Consider the following 17,573-nt stretch of genomic DNA (forward strand, 5'->3'; position numbering starts at 1 on the left):
TTTTGTTTTTTGTTTTTTGTTTTTTTTTTTGAGACGGAGTCTCGCTCTGTCACCCAGGCTGGAGTGCAGTGGCGCAATCTCGGCTCACTGCAAGCTCCGCCTCGCGGGTTCACGCCATTCTCCTGCCTCAGCCTCTCCGAGTAGCTGGGACTACAGGCGCCCGCCACCACGCCCGGCTAATTTTTTGTATTTTTAGTAGAGACGGGGTTTCACCGTGGTCTCGATCTCCTGACCTCGTGATCCGCCCGCCTCGGCCTCCCAAAGTGCTGGGATTACAAGCGTGAGCCACCACGCCCGGCCACCTTTTCTATCTATATGTGATGTGAATCTCCAATGAGAATCTAGGAGGCAGAGTTTGACTACAGACCAGTGTCACACCTGTGTTTCTGGGAACACTGTTACAGCCACCTGGCTAAGTGCTCAGGAGTCAGACCTGTGTATGGATCCAGGCTGTGAACTCAGTAGCCGCATGACCCTGGGCAAGTTACTTCACCTGTGTGCCTCAGTTGCCTCTCCTGTTGGGAGAACTAAATAATCCCAGCACTGTGGGAAGCCGAGGTGGGAGGATTGCCGGAGGCCACGTTTGACCAGCATGGGCAATATAGTGAGACCCCCATCTCTACAAAAAAAATTTATTTAATAAAATAAAAACGAAAAATAAGCATTTAGGACAACATGGTACATAGGAAATGCCTAGCAAGTAGGAGTCACTCCGAGTGTGCCGACTATGCCCATCTCGGCCCCATCACACTGGGTGCTGCTCTAGCCCGATGGACAGCTCCCTGAGCCCCTCTCTCTGCCTGGCAGGAATGCTTCACGCCATTCGTCAACGGCAGCTTCTTTGAGCATGACGGGCAGCCCTACTGTGAGGTGCACTACCACGAGCGGCGCGGCTCGCTGTGCTCCGGCTGCCAGAAGCCCATTACCGGCCGCTGCATCACCGCCATGGCCAAGAAGTTCCACCCCGAGCACTTCGTCTGTGCCTTCTGCCTCAAGCAGCTCAACAAGGGCACCTTCAAGGAGCAGAACGACAAGCCTTACTGTCAGAACTGCTTCCTCAAGCTCTTCTGCTAGACGCCCTGCCCCTGTCTCTGTCCTCCTTCCCCAGCCAGCATCCCCAACTGCTACTGTGACCCAGAGACTTCGCCTGGGGGTGAAGGGGTAAACCCGACTGAAACTGGAACCCTTGTCCTCCGCTGGTGCGGGATGGACAGAGGGCCGTGAGGGGTCCCCCTGCTTGTCTTCACCCCTGCCGGAGCCTCTGGGCCCCCTCCTCCCTCCTGCAGCTCTCCCTAGGCTGCTCACTCTCCATCCTCCCCAGGGGTAGAGGCTGGGGGCTCCACCCCAGCCCACGTACGTCCCCATGAACTGGCCTGGCCAGCACCCCACACTGGAGCCATCTCTTCCTCATATTTCAGCAGTGCAGCCAGGGGGCAGGGAAGGGCAGGCAGGGTCTGTTGGGGTCTCTTTTTATCCTTATTCCTCCCCCGACTTAATTGTCTTTGTTCTGTGATTATTGGGGGACACTGGGCTCCCTCCAGACAATGCCAGCATAAATCCATCCATCCAAAGGCAGAGAACCCAAGGGGCCATGGAAGGTTCTCTGTGCTCCTCCTACCCTTCCAGTGCCCTAGGCCTGGCGACTGCCCCTGCCTTTTAGACCCGCCCTCCCCTTTTATACCTGCTCTGGTTCTACTGAGAAAAGCCTCTCCAGCAATAATGTTTTCTAGTCACTTCCTCCGTCTCCGGGACGGCGTGCCTGGACACTGTACCGACTTTGATAGATTTCTACACTGAGGTTTGAATTCATATCGCCTGAGTTGCTTTTACTTCTCTATACAAAATGATTTTGAAGAGATTTTAAAGACGTTCCCTTTTGTATTCTCTTCCTCGTCCACCACCACTGGGCCTGTCGCTGATGGTGGCTCTGGTGTGAAGTTTGCTTTGTACTGAGGGTTGGGGTGGGGAAGCAATTTGTATTTTATTTTTTCTTAGCACAAGCAGGTGAACTTGGAGCAGCTCTGTGACTCCCCCTCTTTCACTTCATAGCTCACCAGGACTGTTTTATAAGCTGCTGTATTTGGAAACTCCTTCTTTACCTCCCTGGCCAGCAAGCTCTTCACTGAAACTAGTTGAAGGGTGTTGCACCCTTTTGGGCCTAGAATTCTGAACTTTACCTGTTCTGTTTCTGTGGGAGAAGGGGAAGTATGTTTTGGGGGGCTGCTTCCTGTCTGAGTAAGCCCTCAGGAGCCTCTGCTCCCCTGTGAACCCACTGAACCTTCCGAGCCCCCACCGCTTCTGTGGGGCTCTCTCTTCTGTCTTCTCAGGAAAGCTGTTGTCTGATTTTGGCCATCAGGACTCTGATGTCTCTTTGGTCTTGTTGATTTCCTCTGGGCATATCCCTTCCCCAGATCTGCTCTCCCCAGATCTGCTCCTCCCTTTTCACAGGTGGGATCGGCACTCAGGGGGTCTGGAAAGAAGGTCATAAGGGAGCATGATAGGATTTGGGGCAGAGGGACAGGCTGCTCTGGGGAAACCCCCCAGAGCTCTTTACCGAGGATGAAAGAGGAGCCAGGCCTTGGGCTCCTGCTCAAGAGAAAGGGGCCCCACCGGGGTCTAACGGTCAGAGTCCAAACCACTCCACTGGCCTTCTGGCAGCAGCCGAGTGTGCTGAAGAGGGTCCCTCCTTTGTGGGGGAAGGTCAGCCTGGCCCCTCCAAAGGTCTGATGTCTCCACTTTCACCCACAGGCCTTACCGCTCTGTTTATAGTGACCCACCCTAGACCCTCCCCAAGAGGGACTGGGGTTTCTGGGGTCCATTCTCTGAGTCAATGGTTATTTGAAAATTTGATTTTATTTTTTCTCTGTAAACTTCTAACCTGGCTTTTCCCATTTCAATTCCTGTGATTTATGCCAATAAAGTTTGCCCATGATTTTCACCTGTGCTAGTGCTGTTTCTTGGTGGTCTGAACCTCATGGTCCCAGCAGAGACCAAACCCACCCCAGATGCAGCTGGGTCACCAGATGGAGGGTAAATTGTGGATGTTTCCTTTCCTGAGGTCAAAATCCCTGGGGCTGGGGTCCGTGGTCCTTGCCTGTGGTCACAGGTCCTCCCCGTGGGCTTTGCTCTTGCCTGGGCAGTTGGTGAGGACAGGCTGGGGAGCAGTGGGATGGGGCCCTGTGGGGCAGGGCCTGCCCAGGGTGTGATCACCTGGGTTTACCAAGGGCATCCTCACTCACAGGGGCCTGTGGGTGGCTTTCCACTCATTTAGAAGTAGGGAAAGAGGCTCCAAGACAAGAACCTACATGTACAAGGCAATCTGAGTGAGGGCAGAGCCAGGATGCGGACCCAGGGCTTGCCTCTGCCTGTGTTCCTGCACTGAACCAGACACGGCTGTGCCTGAGCCCACACAACTCTTGCCCTTCCCTGCTGAAGGCAGCTACTTACAGTTGAGGATGGGTCTCTACTGCCTCTTCGTCGTCATGTCCGGATTTGCGTGCTTCCTCTTTGCTCCGGTCAGATCCAGAGCTCCAGTCCTAGGCCCTAGAGCAGGGATGTCCAAATTTTTTTTTTTTTTTTCTGGAGATAGAGTCTCACTCTGCCCAGGCTGGAGTACAGTGGCGTGATCTCGGTTCACTGCAACCTCCGCCTCCTGGGTTCAAGCGATCCTCCTACCTCAGCCTCCCGAGTAGCTAGGATTACAGGCAGCCGCCACCACACCCAGCTAATTTTTGTATTTTTAGTAGAGCCAGGGTTTCACCATGCTGGCCAGGCTGGTCTCAAACTCCTGATCTCAAGTGATCTGCCTTGGCCTCCCAAAGTGCTGGGATTACAGGCGTAAGCCACCACTCCTGGCTTTTTTTTTTTTTTTTTTTTTTTTCTGAGATGGAGTCTCACTCTGTCATCCAAGCTAGCGTGTAGTGGCACGATCTCGGTTCACTGCAGCCTCTACCTCCTGGGTTCAAGCAATTATCATGCCTCAGCCTCTCAAGTAGCTGGGATTACAGGTGCCCACCACCACACCCGGGTAATTTTTGTATTTTTAGTAGAGCCAGGGTTTCGCCATGTTGGCCAGGCTGGTCTCGAACTGCTGATCTCAAGTGATCTGCCTGCCTCGACCTCCCAAAGTGCTGGGATTACAGGCATAGGCCACCACGCCCAGCTGGGTGTCCAATCTTTTGGCTTTCTGGGGCCATGTTGGAAAAAGAAGAATTGTCTTGGGCCACACATAAAATACACTAATGATAGCTGATGAGCTAAAAAAATAATAATAATAAAATCACAAATCTCATAATGTTTTAAGGAAGTTTACAAATTTGTCCTGTAATCCCAGCACTTTGGGAGGCCGAGATGGGCGGATCATGAGGTTAGGAGATCGAGACCATCCTGGCTAACAGGGTGAAACCCCGTCTCTACTAAAAATACAAAAAAATTAGCCGGGTGTGGTGGTGGGTGCCTATAATCCCAGCTACTCAGGAGGCTGAGGCAGGAGGATGGCATGAACCCGGGAGGCGGAGCTTGTAGGGAGCCGAGATCGCGCCACTGCACTCCAGCCTGGGCAAGAGAGCAAGACTCCGTCTCAAAAAAAAAAAAAAAAAGAAAGAAAAGAAAGTTTACAAATTTGCATTAGGCCAAATTCAAAGCTGTCCTGGGCCACATGTGGTCCACAGGCCATGATTGGACAAGCTTGTCCTAGAGCTTCCTGGGCAGCTTTGTTTAACCTTGAGCTGTGTCTTCACAGCTTCCCTGTTGTTTGGAACGGTTCTCCAAAAGCAGCATGTCGAATTCTAGTTTAAACCCTTCGCATGCTATAGTGAGCTCAGAAGTGAAAATTACCTTCAACGCTCACCCAAAGAGAATGAGGGGGCCAGGCTCTGTGGCTCATGCCTGTAATCCTAGCATTTTGGGAGGCCAAGGTGGGAGGATCATTTGAGCCCAGGAATTTAAGAGAATAATTTAGTTTACTCTTCCAGCCCATATTGGATTTATTTTATTTCTAGAAATGGGTATGGTATATTTCTTTTTTTTTCTTTCTTTTTTTTTTTTAGATGGCATCTCACTCTGTCACCCAGGTTGGAGTGCAGTGGCGCGATCTTGGCTCACTGCAACCTCCGCCCCCCAGGTTCAAGCGATTCTCCTGCCTCAGCCTCCTAAGTAGCTGGGATTACAGGCACCCGCCACCACGCCAGGCTAATTTTTATACTTTTAGTAGAGACGGGGTTTCTCCATGTTGGCCAGGCTGGTCTTGAACTCCTGACCTCAAGTGATCCACCCTCCTCGACCTCCCAAAGTGCTGGGATTACAGGCGTGAGCCACCATGCCCAGCCAGGTATGGTATATTTCATTATAATTTGCTTTTCGCTTTGCTTTGTGGATATTTTCCCATGTCAATAAATATAGATCTGTACCATTTTCTAATGGCTTCATGGTATTCCGTTATATTGATGTACTACAATTAGAGATGATATTTATATCATCAGAGCCAGGAGGTCCTTGGAAATGTACCTTGTGCATATGTATATACTTGGAAAAGAGCGTTCAGAGGGAGGCCGACTCAGGGTTTGGAAGGGACTGTATAGCACAGTGAGGCCCAGGGGCTTTGAACTTCTTCCTAGATTTCAGTTCTGAAGCCATCACTTACTGGCTGAGAGACTTGGGCAAATTATTTAACCTTCCTGTGAGTATTCTCATCGATAAAATGGGAGTACTGACAGTACTGTATCTCCTCAGAGGATTGTTGCAAAGATTAGCTTCAGTAATGTGCACAGAGTACTTAGGACAATACGAAGTGTGCAGTAATACATTGCCATTAAAAAGAGATCTCGGGTGTCTGCGGGTTGCCGAATGGAGCTGAGCATCTTGATGGAACCAGGGATCTCAGGGTGAAGACTGAAGCCCTAGGCTATGGCGGAAGTTGGGCGCCTGAAGTACAAGTGGAAATATGCCAACTGAACATTGGACCACCACAGTCTGCCCCTGGCTCAGCGCCCAGTGCCAGCAGAACACCTTTCAGGATCCACAGCAATGCAGACAACAGAACCCACACAGGCTTCCGTTCTCAAAAGGCCATCAAAACATAACTGCTGGCCGGGCATGGTGGCTCATGCCTGTAACCCCAGAACTTTGGGAGGCCGAGGCCGACAGATCACTTGAGGTCAGGAGTCCAAGACTAGCCTGGCAAACATGGTGAAACCCTGTCTCTACTAAAAATACAAAAAATTAGCTGGGTATGGTGGTGGGTGCCTGTAATCCCAGCTACTCTGGAGACTGAGGCAGAAGAATTGCTTGAACCCAGAAGGCGGAGGTTGCAGTGAACTGAGATTGCGCCATTGCACTCCAGCCTGGGTGACAGAGCGAGGCTCCGTCTCAAAAAAAATAAAATAAAAAATAACTGCTGACGAGACAATTTATATTTCCTTCCCCTCACCACACTCCCTGAATGTTCTGGATCAGTGTGTCTCACACCTTTGGATCTTACAAGCTAGTTGGGAAAGTTCTAGGGAGAAGGCAAAGATTTTGAAGGCACAGGAGACTATCATAGACACAATGATCATAGATAGTAGTATCATAGTACCATAGATACTCCCAATGATCATAGATACTAGTAGCATAGTACCATAGATACTCACAATGGCATCTCCCTAAAGGATTCAAAAGCTTTGCATCAACCAAAGGAAAAGCACCAGTGAGAATCAAGATATAGTTCCAGACAGGTGCTACTTCTTATTGTAAAGGTGTCCAGGTGTTGTGCTTACGATGTGCTCAGATCAGTGCAGGAAACGATGAAGACAGAGACTGGAAGGAAGAACACGACAGTTTAGTGAGTACTAAGTATTGTCGGTTAGATCGGGGTCCCTAACTCTCAGGCCAAGGACCAGTACTGGTCCGTGGCCTGTTAAGAACTGGGCCGGACACCAGGAGGCAAGCAGCAGGCGAGTGAGTGAGCTCGTCGTCCCGTCAGATCAGCAGCAGCATTAGATTCTCACAGGAGCGAGAACCCTATTGCAAACTGCGTATGAGGGATCTAGGTTGTGTGCTCCTTATGAGAATCTAATGCCTGATGATATGAGGTGGAAGTTTCATCCCCAAATCACATTACCCCCTGACCCCTGGTGTCTGTGGAAAAATTGTCTTCCACAAAACTGGTCCCTGGTGCCAAAAAGGTTGGGGACTGCTGAGTTAGATCATAACATTTAACCCTGATAATAACTCTGTGAGGCAAGGTTTGTTCGGCCCAATAAACAGCAGAAATATGGGTCAAATCTAGGTTCAGAGTTGATGCTCATTCTACGATACACACTGCCTCTTGTAACAGGTATCCTAATAAGTACCTTCCTGGAGAGTTTTGTTGCTATATGACTTTCTGTAGTTACTTTCTTTCCTTTTTTCTTTTCTTTTCTTTTTTTTTTTTTTTTTGTGACGGAGTCTCGCGCTAAATAGTTGATATTTTAAGCTTTGGGGATTATACAGTCTCTGTTGCAACCACTCACTTGTGACAGCCATAGACATGTGTAAATGAATAGGTGAGCAAGGCTATGTCCCAATACAACTTTATTTATTTATTTATTTATTTATTTATTTATTTATTTATTTATTGAGATGGAGTCTCGCTCTGTCGCCCAGGCTGGAGTGCAGTGGCATAATCTCAGCGCACTGCAAGCTCAGCCTCCTGGGTTCACGCCATCCTCCTGCCTCAGCCTCCTGAGTAGCTGGGACTACAAGCGCCCGCCACCATGCCTGGCTAATTTTTTGTATTTTTAGTGGAGACGGGGGTTTCACCGTGTTAGCCAGGATGGTCTCGATCTCCTGACCTCGTGATCCGCCCGCCTCGGCCTCCCAAAGTGCTGGGATTACAGGCGTGAGCCACCGCGCCCGGCATGATTGGAATCTTCATAACCTGTCAAAACAGAGCATTTAAATCTCATTCATGTTATTTCCTATCCTTCCCATGGAACACAGATAGCCAAGAAGACAAATAAAAGAGGCCCCAGGCCAGGCACAGTGACTCACGCCTGTAATCCCAGCACTTTGGGAGGCTGAGCTGGGCAGATCACCTGAGGTCAAGAGTTCGAGACCAACATGACCAAAATGGAAAAACCCCGTCTCTACTAAAAATGCAAAATTAGCCAGGCATGGTGGCACATGCCTACAATCCCAGCTACTCGGGAGGCTGTGGCAGGAGAATCACTTGAACCCGGGAAGCGGAGGTTGTGGTGAGCTGAGATTACGCCATTGCACTCTACCCTGGGCAACAAGAGTGAAATTCCGTCTCAAAAAAAAAAAAAAAAGAAAAAAGAAAAAAATAAAAGAAATAACAATAATGTGAAATCAAGCTACTTCTAACTTTTTTTTTTTTTTTTTTTGAGACGGAATCTTGCTCTGTTGCCCAGGCTGGAGTACAGTGGCGCGATCTCAGCTCACTGCAACCTCCGCCTCCTGAGTTAAAGCGATTCTCCTGTCTCAGCCTCCCGAGTAGCTGGAATTACAAGCTCATGCCACCACTCCTGGCTAATCTTTTGTGTTTTTTAGTAGAGACAGGGTTTCACCGTGTTAGCCAGGATGGTCTGGATCTCCTGACCTTGTGATCTGCCCGCCTCAGCCTTCCAAAGTGCTGGGATTACAGGCATGAGCCCCTGCATCTGGCCTACTTCTGACAGTTTTATGGTGTGTGATATAGGATATAACATGATGTATGAAGCTCTTTGTAATAATTTTTAATTTTGAAATAGCTGATTCTTTGGGGATCATTTAATACATAATTCCATAGGTTTTAGTGGAAAAAAAAAAAAAGAGATCTCAGGGTTGGGCAAGGTGCCTCATTCTTGTAATCCCAGCAATTTAGGAGGCCAGGGTGGGAGGATTGCTTGAGCCCAGGAGTTTGACATCAGCCTGGGCAACATGGCGAAACCCCATCTATACAAAAAGTACAAAAAATTAGCCTGGCGTGGTGGTGTGCGCCTGTAGTCCTAGCTACAGGGAGGCTGAGGTGGGAGGGTCCAACCTTGGGAGGCTGAGGTGGGAGGATCACTTCAGCCTGGGAGGTCAAGGCTGCAATGAACTGAGATTGCTCCACTGCACTCTAGCCTGGGCAACAGAGTGAGATTTCTTCTCAAAAAAAAAAAAAAGGAAAGATTTGATGGAGGTGAATTATTCTTTTTTTTTTTTTTTTTTGAGACAGAGTCTCGCTCTATCGCCCAGGCTGGAGTGCAATGGCGCAATCTCGGCTCACTGCAAGCTCTGCCTCCCGGGTTCACGCCATTCTCCTGCCTCAGCCTCTCCGAGTAGCTGGGACTACAGGCGCCTGCCACCACGCCCGGCTAATTTTTTGTATTTTTAGTAGAGACGGGGTTTCACTGTGGTCTCGATCTCCTGACCTCGTGATCCGCCCGCCTCGGCCTCCCAAAGTGCTGGGATTACAAGCGTGAGCCACCGCGCCCGGCCGGAGGTGAATTATTCTACGGATGTTTGTTGGCTAGTTTTCTAGGAATTGGGAATGGCCAAAGCAAAAGCCCCCAAGTAAAGCCTGCTCTGGAAAAGCAGCAGAGCATCATCTGGGTGGAAAGCAAATAAGTCATGAGGAAAACATCTAAGATGATCAGAGTGGGTGTGAGGGACAGATAGGTAGGGCCTTGTAGGTAGTTTAGGTTTTAGGTTTTTACTCTGTAGGAAACGGAAAGTTTTGAGCAGATAAGGAGATGAGCTGACTTAGGTTTTTTTTTTTTTTTTTTTTTTTGGAGACGGAGACTCTGTCACCGAGGCTGGAGTGCAATGGTGTGATCTCAGCTCACTGCAGAGCTCACAGCTCCCGAGTTCAAGCGATTCTCCTGCCTCAGCCTCCTGAGTAGCTGGGATTACAGGCGTGCGCCACCCCACTCCGCTAATTTTTGTATTTTTAGTAGAGACGGGGTTTTGCCATGTTGGCCAGGCTAGTCTCGAACTCCTGACCTCAGGTGACCCACCCGTCTCGTCCTCCCAAAGTGCTGGGAGTATAGGCGTGAGCCACCGTGCCCGGCCAGGTTTTAAAGGATCCCTCTGTTTCGGTAGGAGGAAAAACTAGAGAAGACGAGACCATTCTGAGGCCGGGCGCGGCGGCTCACGCCTGTCATCCCAGCACTTTGGGAGGCCGAGGCGGGCGGATCACGAGATCAGGAGATTGAGACCATCCTGGCTAACACGGTGAAACCCCGTCTTTACTAAAAATACAAAAAAAAAAAAAAAAAATTAGCCGGGCGTGGTGGCGGGCGCCTGTAGTCCCTGCTACTCAGGAGGCTGAGGCAGGAGAATGGCGTGAACCCGGGAGGCGGAGCTTGCAGTGAGCCGAGATGGCGCCACTGCGCTCCCGCCTGGGCGACAGAGCGACACTCGTCTCAAAAAAAAAAAAGAGAGACCATTCTGTTTCTAAGCATGTGCAATTATGTCTCAGCTCCACGTCATACCTTTTAGTTTGCTGAGCTCGCCAGGTGGCAGAAGGAACCGGGACTCTGAATCCGCAGCTCCAGCTCCAGCCCAGCAGGTGGCAGCAGCTCAGGGCAAGCTCCTCCAACGCGAGGCAGCGCCTTCCTTCGCGACCCTACTTAAAGGCGGCTTTCCATTGGCTGGAGTGGCAGCGATATTATCCAATGGTTGCCTGTATTCGTTCAGCTTTGTCGGACGGGCGATGGCGCCAGCCAATAGACAGGAGCGCTAACCGCGGTTTCTGATTGGCTACTTTTTTCGCATATAAAATGCTCGCGCGAGCGCGAGGCCCTTCTCTCGCCAGGCGTCCTCGTGGAAGGTTCGTGCACGAGTCAGATGGGCGCCAGGGGCCGGTAGCGGGAAGCATGGAGGGGTCTTTGGGGGCCTTTGGGAACATGGAGTCTTATCCTGTTCCGCCTGGGGCCTCGGTGGCGGCTTACACGCCCCGAGATGACGGCGGCCGCCCTAGGCAGGGCCGGCGGGCGCTTGCGCGTGTCCTGCTCCTCGTAGGCCCGGGACCGGGGGATGGGTGTCGGGGTGACCAGGCCTGAGCTCCCTATCTCTTTTCAGTGACATCGTCTTTAAACCCTGCGTGGCAATCCCTGACGCACCGCCGTGATGCCCAGGGAAGACAGGGCGACCTGGAAGTCCAACTACTTCCTTAAGATCATCGTAAGTGCAGGGTGGGTCGCCTCTGCCCTTCATGTTGCCCCAACGCAAATAGGGACCAGTCAGCTGCTTTGTGTTGAGGGTCTACTCAGTACCGGCTACTGAATTAGGCCATTTTTGGGAAAATCCTGTTTAGTTAATTTCCTGAGATAGGTCCCTTCTGTTGCAGATAAACAGGCTCAGGCAAGTTAAGTGGCTCCTAAGATGACAGCATTCATATCCAGGTCTGTCTGGCTTCCAGAAGAGCGCGCGTTATACTTTTTTTTATTTTTATTTTTTAATTTTTTTTATTTATTATTATTATTATTTTTTTTAACGGAGTCTCGCTTTGTTGTCCAGGCTGGAGTGCAGTGGCTTGATCTTGGCTCACTGCAACCCCCGCTTCCCAGGTTCAAGCGATTCTCCTGCTTCAGCCTCTCGAGTAGCTGGGACTACAGGGGCGCGCCACCACACCCAGCTAATTTTTGTATTTTCAGTAGAGACAGGGATTCACCCTGTTGGCCAGGATGGTCTCGAGCTCTTGACTTTATGATCCACTTGCCTTGGCCTCCCTAAGTGCTAGGATTACAGGCGTGAGCCACCGCGCCCGGCCGCACATTACACCTTTACTCCATTTTTGAGAAGGTCTGAGGCCAGGAATGACTCATTGTAAGGAAGCAAGTTGTTACCTATTTAGGACCTGTCAGCCAAGAAACTTGTGTCCAGTGACTTTTGGATGGCCTTTGAGGTGGGTCTTCCTTGCCCAGAAATGCTGACTGTACTGCGCTTAAGCAATTAGGCAGCATTGTAGAGCATAGCTTGTATTACATTTTCCCACACTTAGAAGGTTTTCAGACACAAAACCCAAAAGAATTGTGTAACAATCTGGATAAACACGCCTAGATTGTTTTTACAAATAATAATGTTGCTATATTTGCTTAATGTTGTGCTTTTAATGCTGTGAATCTAGCCCTCCTCTTGACCAGCTTATTTGGAACATTCCTTTTTTATCCTGTTAACCATTTTAGTGAATCAGAAACATGCCTCGTAATTGGGAAAAATTAAAAACTAAGTAAAAAAGAAAAAACTCCTTGATTGAATGTAGAAACCTAATTTTCAGCATTCATACCCAGCTAGCCAATCACCCAGTTTGGCAGTGTTAACAACGTAGCTCCCAATCTCCCTCTGACTTCAAAAGCTTAGAAGAAAGGGAGTGAGATGGAAACAAATTGTGGGGCTCAGTTTCTCCTGGCATTTTTTCCCTCTTTCTTCCTGTTAAACTTGGCTCCTCTGGCTTGTTTTTTGTAGCAACTATTGGATGATTATCCGAAATGTTTCATCGTGGGAGCAGACAATGTGGGCTCCAAGCAGATGCAGCAGATCCGCATGTCCCTTCGCGGGAAGGCCGTGGTGCTGATGGGCAAGAACACCATGATGCGCAAGGCCATCCGAGGGCACCTGGAAAACAACCCCGCTCTGGAGAAGTCAGTTCCCCTGGCAGTTTTGTCCTTTCTCCCCAGTGCCCGTCTCCCTCTTCCTGGAGAATGGTGCTGAAAAGTGATTGTCTCCTATAAACTTCTCTTTGCAGACTGCTGCCTCATATCCGGGGGAATGTGGGCTTTGTGTTCACCAAGGAGGACCTCACTGAGATCAGGGACATGTTGCTGGCCAATAAGGTAAGGGGACAATTGGGTTGGCTAAAGAGACTTTGTAGTTGCTCCTTAAAGCAAAATGGACCATTCTCAGGTTGTATGAGTGGAGAGGTTTTTCTCACTGTTTGTTGTCTTTGTCAGGTGCCAGCTGCTGCCCGTGCTGGTGCCATTGCCCCATGTGAAGTCACTGTGCCAGCCCAGAACACTGGTCTCGGGCCCGAGAAGACTTCCTTTTTCCAGGCTTTAGGTATCACCACTAAAATCTCCAGGGGCACCATTGAAATCCTGGTGAGTGGACCTGGTTTGCCTGTGCTAGCCAGGCAAATGGGGAGCTGCTTTTAGTGGCCATGGATCTGCTGGTTGTCCAACAGGTGTTTACTGCCCCACTGTTATCTTCTTCAGAGTGATGTGCAGTTGATCAAGACTGGAGACAAAGTGGGAGCCAGCGAAGCCACGCTGCTGAACATGCTCAACATCTCCCCCTTCTCCTTTGGGCTGGTCATCCAGCAGGTGTTCGACAATGGCAGCATCTACAACCCTGAAGTGCTTGACATCACAGAGGAAACTCTGCATTCTCGCTTCTTGGAGGTACACGCTCTCAGCCTTGCCCCCTCTTACACTGATGGTTGAGAGCATGACAAGGTTCAGACTGAGTCCCTGTAACCAAGGACTGTGTTTTCATCTGTCTACCTATCTCATCTGTAAAATGTCAATAACAATATAAGATTGTTGAAGGATTTTTTTTGAGATGGAGTCTCGCTCTGTTGCCCAGGCTGGAGTGCAGTGGTGCAATCTCCCGGCTCACTGCAAGCTCCACCTCCTCCTCCTGGGTTCACACCAGCTCTTCTGCCTCAGCCTCCCGAGTAGCTGGGACTACAAGCGCCTGCCACTACTCCCGGCTAACTTTTTGTATTTTTAGTAGAGATGGCGTTTCACCGTGTTAGCCAGGATGGTCTCGATCTCCTGACCTCGTGATCCGCCCGCCTCGGCCTCCCAAAGTGCTGGGATGACAGGCATGAGCCACCGCGCCTGGCCAAAGGATTTAATGAATTAATGGATGTACAGTGCTGGGCTTGTAGGAGGGGCTGTTATTCTAGGGCCTGCACTGAGACTGTCAAATTTTGCCATCAAAATGCCTTTTAAGAGGCGGAGGTTGCAGTGAGCCGACATGGTGCCACTGCACTCCAGCCTGAGTGACAGAGTGAGACTCTGTCTCACAAAAAAAATGCCCTTTAAATAATAATAGGGATAGAAAATGTCATTTCTTGGACAAATGAAAAATTGAAATTAATGTATATAATTAGTTACTCTTAGGTAGCTTCATTTACTTGTTCAAAGTTTGACTAGTGAATGAAATTCACATCTGGAAATAGTTGAACATTTTTCGTTCATGGAACTAAATGGCTATGTTAGTCGTTTATGCTTTTCGTTTTTGTTTTGTTTTGTTTTGTTTTTTGAGACAGAGTCTGGCTCTGTCCCCCAGGCTGGAGTGCAGTGGCACCATCTCGGCCCACTGCAAGCTCCGTCTCCTGGGTTCACGCCATTCCCCTGCCTCAGCCCCCCGAGTAGCTGGGACTACAGGCGCCCGCCACCATGCCCTGCTAATTTTTTTTTTTTTTTCGTATTTTTAGTAGAGACAGGGTTTCACTATGTTGGCCAGGATGGTCTCGAACTCCTGACTTCGTGATCCACCCACCTCGGCCTCCCAAAGTGCTAGGATTACAGGCTTGAGCCACCACGCCCGGCCTCGTTTATGCTTTTCACTGTGGTAGTGGCTTTGGAAGTAAATGCCATCAGTCATGGTATACAGAACACCTGGGTTTGGAATAAGGGCAAAATTTATTTGTTGGGTCTGAATTGCTCTGCCAGGAGCATTTGGTATGAGATGAAATGGCCTCTTTTGAGACTGAGCTGCCAACCTGGCAATTATTGTCTGCTAAGGGTTCTCTTTATTCAGCTTTAGTTGGACTTCCTTTCCTGTAGGGAATCTCACGTAAAATGAAATCTTCCCTCCCCCAGGGTGTCCGCAATGTTGCCAGTGTCTGTCTGCAGATTGGTTACCCAACTGTTGCATCAGTGCCCCATTCTATCATCAACGGGTACAAACGAGTCCTGGCCTTGTCTGTGGAGACGGATTACACCTTCCCACTTGCTGAAAAGGTAAAAGGATCCCACCAGGACCACAGTGGGTCTGACTGTGACAAATTAGCAGGGTGATGTGGCCTTCTACCTTAGTGCTTTTATAGTTGTATTTTATATAGCAGATATAATTTTGTGAGAGGATATTTGAGAGGCTGGGAGTCAGGGAAGGCGTTTCTCACTTGAGAAATGACGAGAGACCCAAAGGGGGTTAATGGGCAAGAGCTGGGCCTTAGGAACCCCGCCTCACTAGGCCATACCCAAGTTGGGCTGCTTCTGACAGGAAAGGCTTCACACGGACTTTGATATTGTTGGTCCTTAAACTCTACCAAGGCAGGAGGGTGGTGGGTAATAGAGGAGTGTGGATGACCATTTTGACCACTTCTCCCTCCCTTCAGGTCAAGGCCTTCTTGGCTGATCCATCTGCCTTTGTGGCTGCTGCCCCTGTGGCTGCTGCCACCACAGCTGCTCCTGCTGCTGCTGCAGCCCCAGCTAAGGTTGAAGCCAAGGAAGAGTCAGAGGAGTCGGACGAGGATATGGGATTTGGTCTCTTTGACTAATCAGCAAAAAGAAACCAACTTAGCCAGCTTTATTTGCAAAACAAGGAAATAAAGGCTTACTTCTTTAAAAAGTCTGGACTCTTAATTTTGTAATTTTTTTTCCTTTTTGACACAGGGTCTGGCTGTTGCCCAGGCTGGAGTGCGGTGGTGTAATCGTAACTGACTGCACCCTTGAACTCCTGAGATCAAGGGATCCTCCTATCTCAGCCTCCCAAGTAGCTGGGACCACAGGCACACACCATGACACTTAGCTACTAATTTTTAAATTTTTTTTTGTAGAGATGTTGCACAAGCTGGTCTCAAATTCCTGGCCTCAAGGAATCCTCCTGCCTCAGCCTCCCAAAGTGCTAGGATTACAGGCTTGAGCCACCGTGTGCCTGGCCCTTAATTTTGAGGTTTATAGTCCCATATGCTAGAAACCAAAGCCATGGTAAAACCAGAGCTTTGTATTTAGGTGTTGATGTTTGGGTATCTAAACGAAGCTACCGATCAAACATCCTATACAGTTTTCTAGACACAGTTGTAACTATTACACTAGCATTACTGTTTCTATGGCCACTGCATACTTGGAGTAGGTTTAGTGTCAGCTGAGACACAGCACCTGGTGGATGCTGGGGCCGGTTCCCTAGGGCAAAGTTTTTCAAACTGGGTGGTGCTCCAAGTCATTAGTAGGTGGTAACCAATTTATATTTTTGAGACAGTCTCAAATATATTTGAGACAGTCTCAAATATATTTGAGACTGGGGTGCAGTGGCTTGGTCTTGGCTCACTGCAACCTCCGCCTCCTGGGTTCAAGCGATTCTCCTGCCTCAGCCTCCCAAGTAGCTGGAATTACAGGTGGCTGCCACCACACCTGGCTAATTTTTTTTGTTGTTGAGACAGTCTTGCCCTGTCACCAAGACTGGAGTGCAATGGCATGGTCTCAGCTCGCTGCAATCTCCGCCTCCCGGGTTCAAGCGGTTCTCCCACCTCAGCCTGCCGAGTAGTTGGGACTACAGGTGTGTGCCACCACTCAGCTAATTTTTGTATTTTTAGTAGAGACGGGGTTTCACTGTTAGCCAGGCTGGTCTCGAGCTTCTGACCTCGTGATCTGCCCGCCCTGGCCTCCCAAAGTGCTGGGATTACAAGGGTGAGCCACCGCACCCGGCCTTTTTTTTTTTTTTTCTGGTATTTTTAGTAGAGACGAGATTTCGTCATGTTGACCAGGCTGGTCTGGAAATCCTGACATCAGGTTGATCTACCCACCTCAGCCTCCCAAAGTGCTGGGGTTACAGGCGTGAGCCACCATGCTTGGCCCCAGTATTTAAAGAGAAAGCAGCATCTGCTGAGAATAGGTGTTGTTGTGATTCCTGTATTTCACTTAGAGATCTGTTTGCTGGAACGTGATATATTCATTTTAACTAGGTCTGTGTCAAAGGTTTGAAAGCCACTGCTAACAGGGCCGACAACTAAGCTGTGGAGACCCTATTCCCTAAATTGCAGCCACTTCTGCACGTAGCCTCTTGCCCTGTGGCCTTCAAAGCTCCCAACCTGGGGCATCCAGCATTTCCCCAGGGCAGGGGCCTCCTTCAGTTCTGAACCTTCCCTGACCTCTGTATCCACCCACGTTTGCTAACCCTGTACAAGTCATCCGCCAACTGAACTACAAACTGAGAACAAAAGACTAGTTCACCGACTCTATTACCTAGTTTTTAGTTCCTGCTATCTAGGAAGCAACACTTGTTTTTCTAAAGAACTTAGTCATCACTCAGGAAAGGCCCACGTAGGGCTGGCCCTGCGGGCTGGAAGTGGGTCAGGGGCTGCAATGCGGGCTCATAGCGTTACACCGCGGCCTCACCACGTTACAAGCACTAGTCTCCCACGAGGCGCCCGGGGCTGAAGAGCGGGCCCTGGGGAGGAGGCCTTGTGGCTCGGACGCGGGCCAACTTTAAGCCTGTGATCCGGCTGCCCGGGCTGCAGCGGCCGCCGTCCCGCCCGGGGGCGCCAAGCCCGGGGCCCTGCCCCAGCTGGCTCCCGGCCTCGCCCTGCCGCGTGGGCCCCGCTGTGACCCGGAAGCGCTCCGGAAGCGGTTCCGGAGTCAGCCCCGGCAGGATGGCGGCGGACACGCAGGTTAGGCGGG

General features: G+C 50.0%; 3 protein-coding genes and 1 long non-coding RNA gene across 9 annotated transcripts in view; 3 read left to right on the top strand and 1 right to left on the bottom strand.

Moving 5' to 3' along the window:
• The window catches only part of PXN (paxillin), a 58,404-nt gene extending 55,466 nt beyond the window's left edge, over positions 1-2,938 (top strand). For all 5 annotated transcript variants that reach the window (XM_032168530.2, XM_032168531.2, XM_032168532.2 and 2 more), the window contains one exon: positions 808-2,938. In XM_032168530.2, the coding sequence (XP_032024421.1) occupies positions 808-1,074 (267 nt within the window). In that variant the 3' untranslated portion in view covers positions 1,075-2,938. The remainder of the gene's footprint in view (positions 1-807) is intronic.
• On the bottom strand, positions 560-10,566 carry LOC116477833 (uncharacterized). Its single transcript, XR_004250662.1, has 4 exons — positions 10,437-10,566; positions 6,721-6,795; positions 3,448-3,543; positions 560-1,013 (listed from the first exon to the last, which is right to left on the bottom strand). It is a non-coding gene; the product is annotated as an uncharacterized LOC116477833 (long non-coding RNA).
• Positions 10,567-10,733: 167 nt separating this feature from the next.
• Positions 10,734-15,528, top strand: RPLP0 (ribosomal protein lateral stalk subunit P0). The gene is made up of 8 exons (XM_032168534.2): positions 10,734-10,774; positions 11,026-11,127; positions 12,412-12,587; positions 12,692-12,779; positions 12,897-13,043; positions 13,158-13,343; positions 14,775-14,915; positions 15,293-15,528. The coding sequence occupies exons 2-8, from the start codon at positions 11,074-11,076 to the stop codon at positions 15,452-15,454; spliced, it is 954 nt and encodes a 317-aa protein (XP_032024425.1). The 5' UTR covers positions 10,734-10,774; positions 11,026-11,073; the 3' UTR covers positions 15,455-15,528.
• A 1,999-nt stretch (positions 15,529-17,527) lies between these two features.
• The window catches only part of GCN1 (GCN1 activator of EIF2AK4), a 69,329-nt gene continuing 69,283 nt past the window's right edge, over positions 17,528-17,573 (top strand). Inside the window, exon 1 of one of the 2 annotated variants that reach the window (XM_032168535.2) lies at positions 17,528-17,563. In XM_032168535.2, coding sequence (XP_032024426.1) covers positions 17,546-17,563 — 18 coding nt within the window. In that variant the 5' untranslated portion in view covers positions 17,528-17,545. The remainder of the gene's footprint in view (positions 17,564-17,573) is intronic. The other variant, XM_058425083.1, reaches the window with a different exon arrangement.

The sequence above is a fragment of the Hylobates moloch genome, unplaced genomic scaffold (assembly GCF_009828535.3).
Source record: "Hylobates moloch isolate HMO894 unplaced genomic scaffold, HMol_V3 SCAFFOLD_12, whole genome shotgun sequence".
NCBI classification, from domain to species: Eukaryota; Metazoa; Chordata; class Mammalia; order Primates; family Hylobatidae; genus Hylobates; species Hylobates moloch.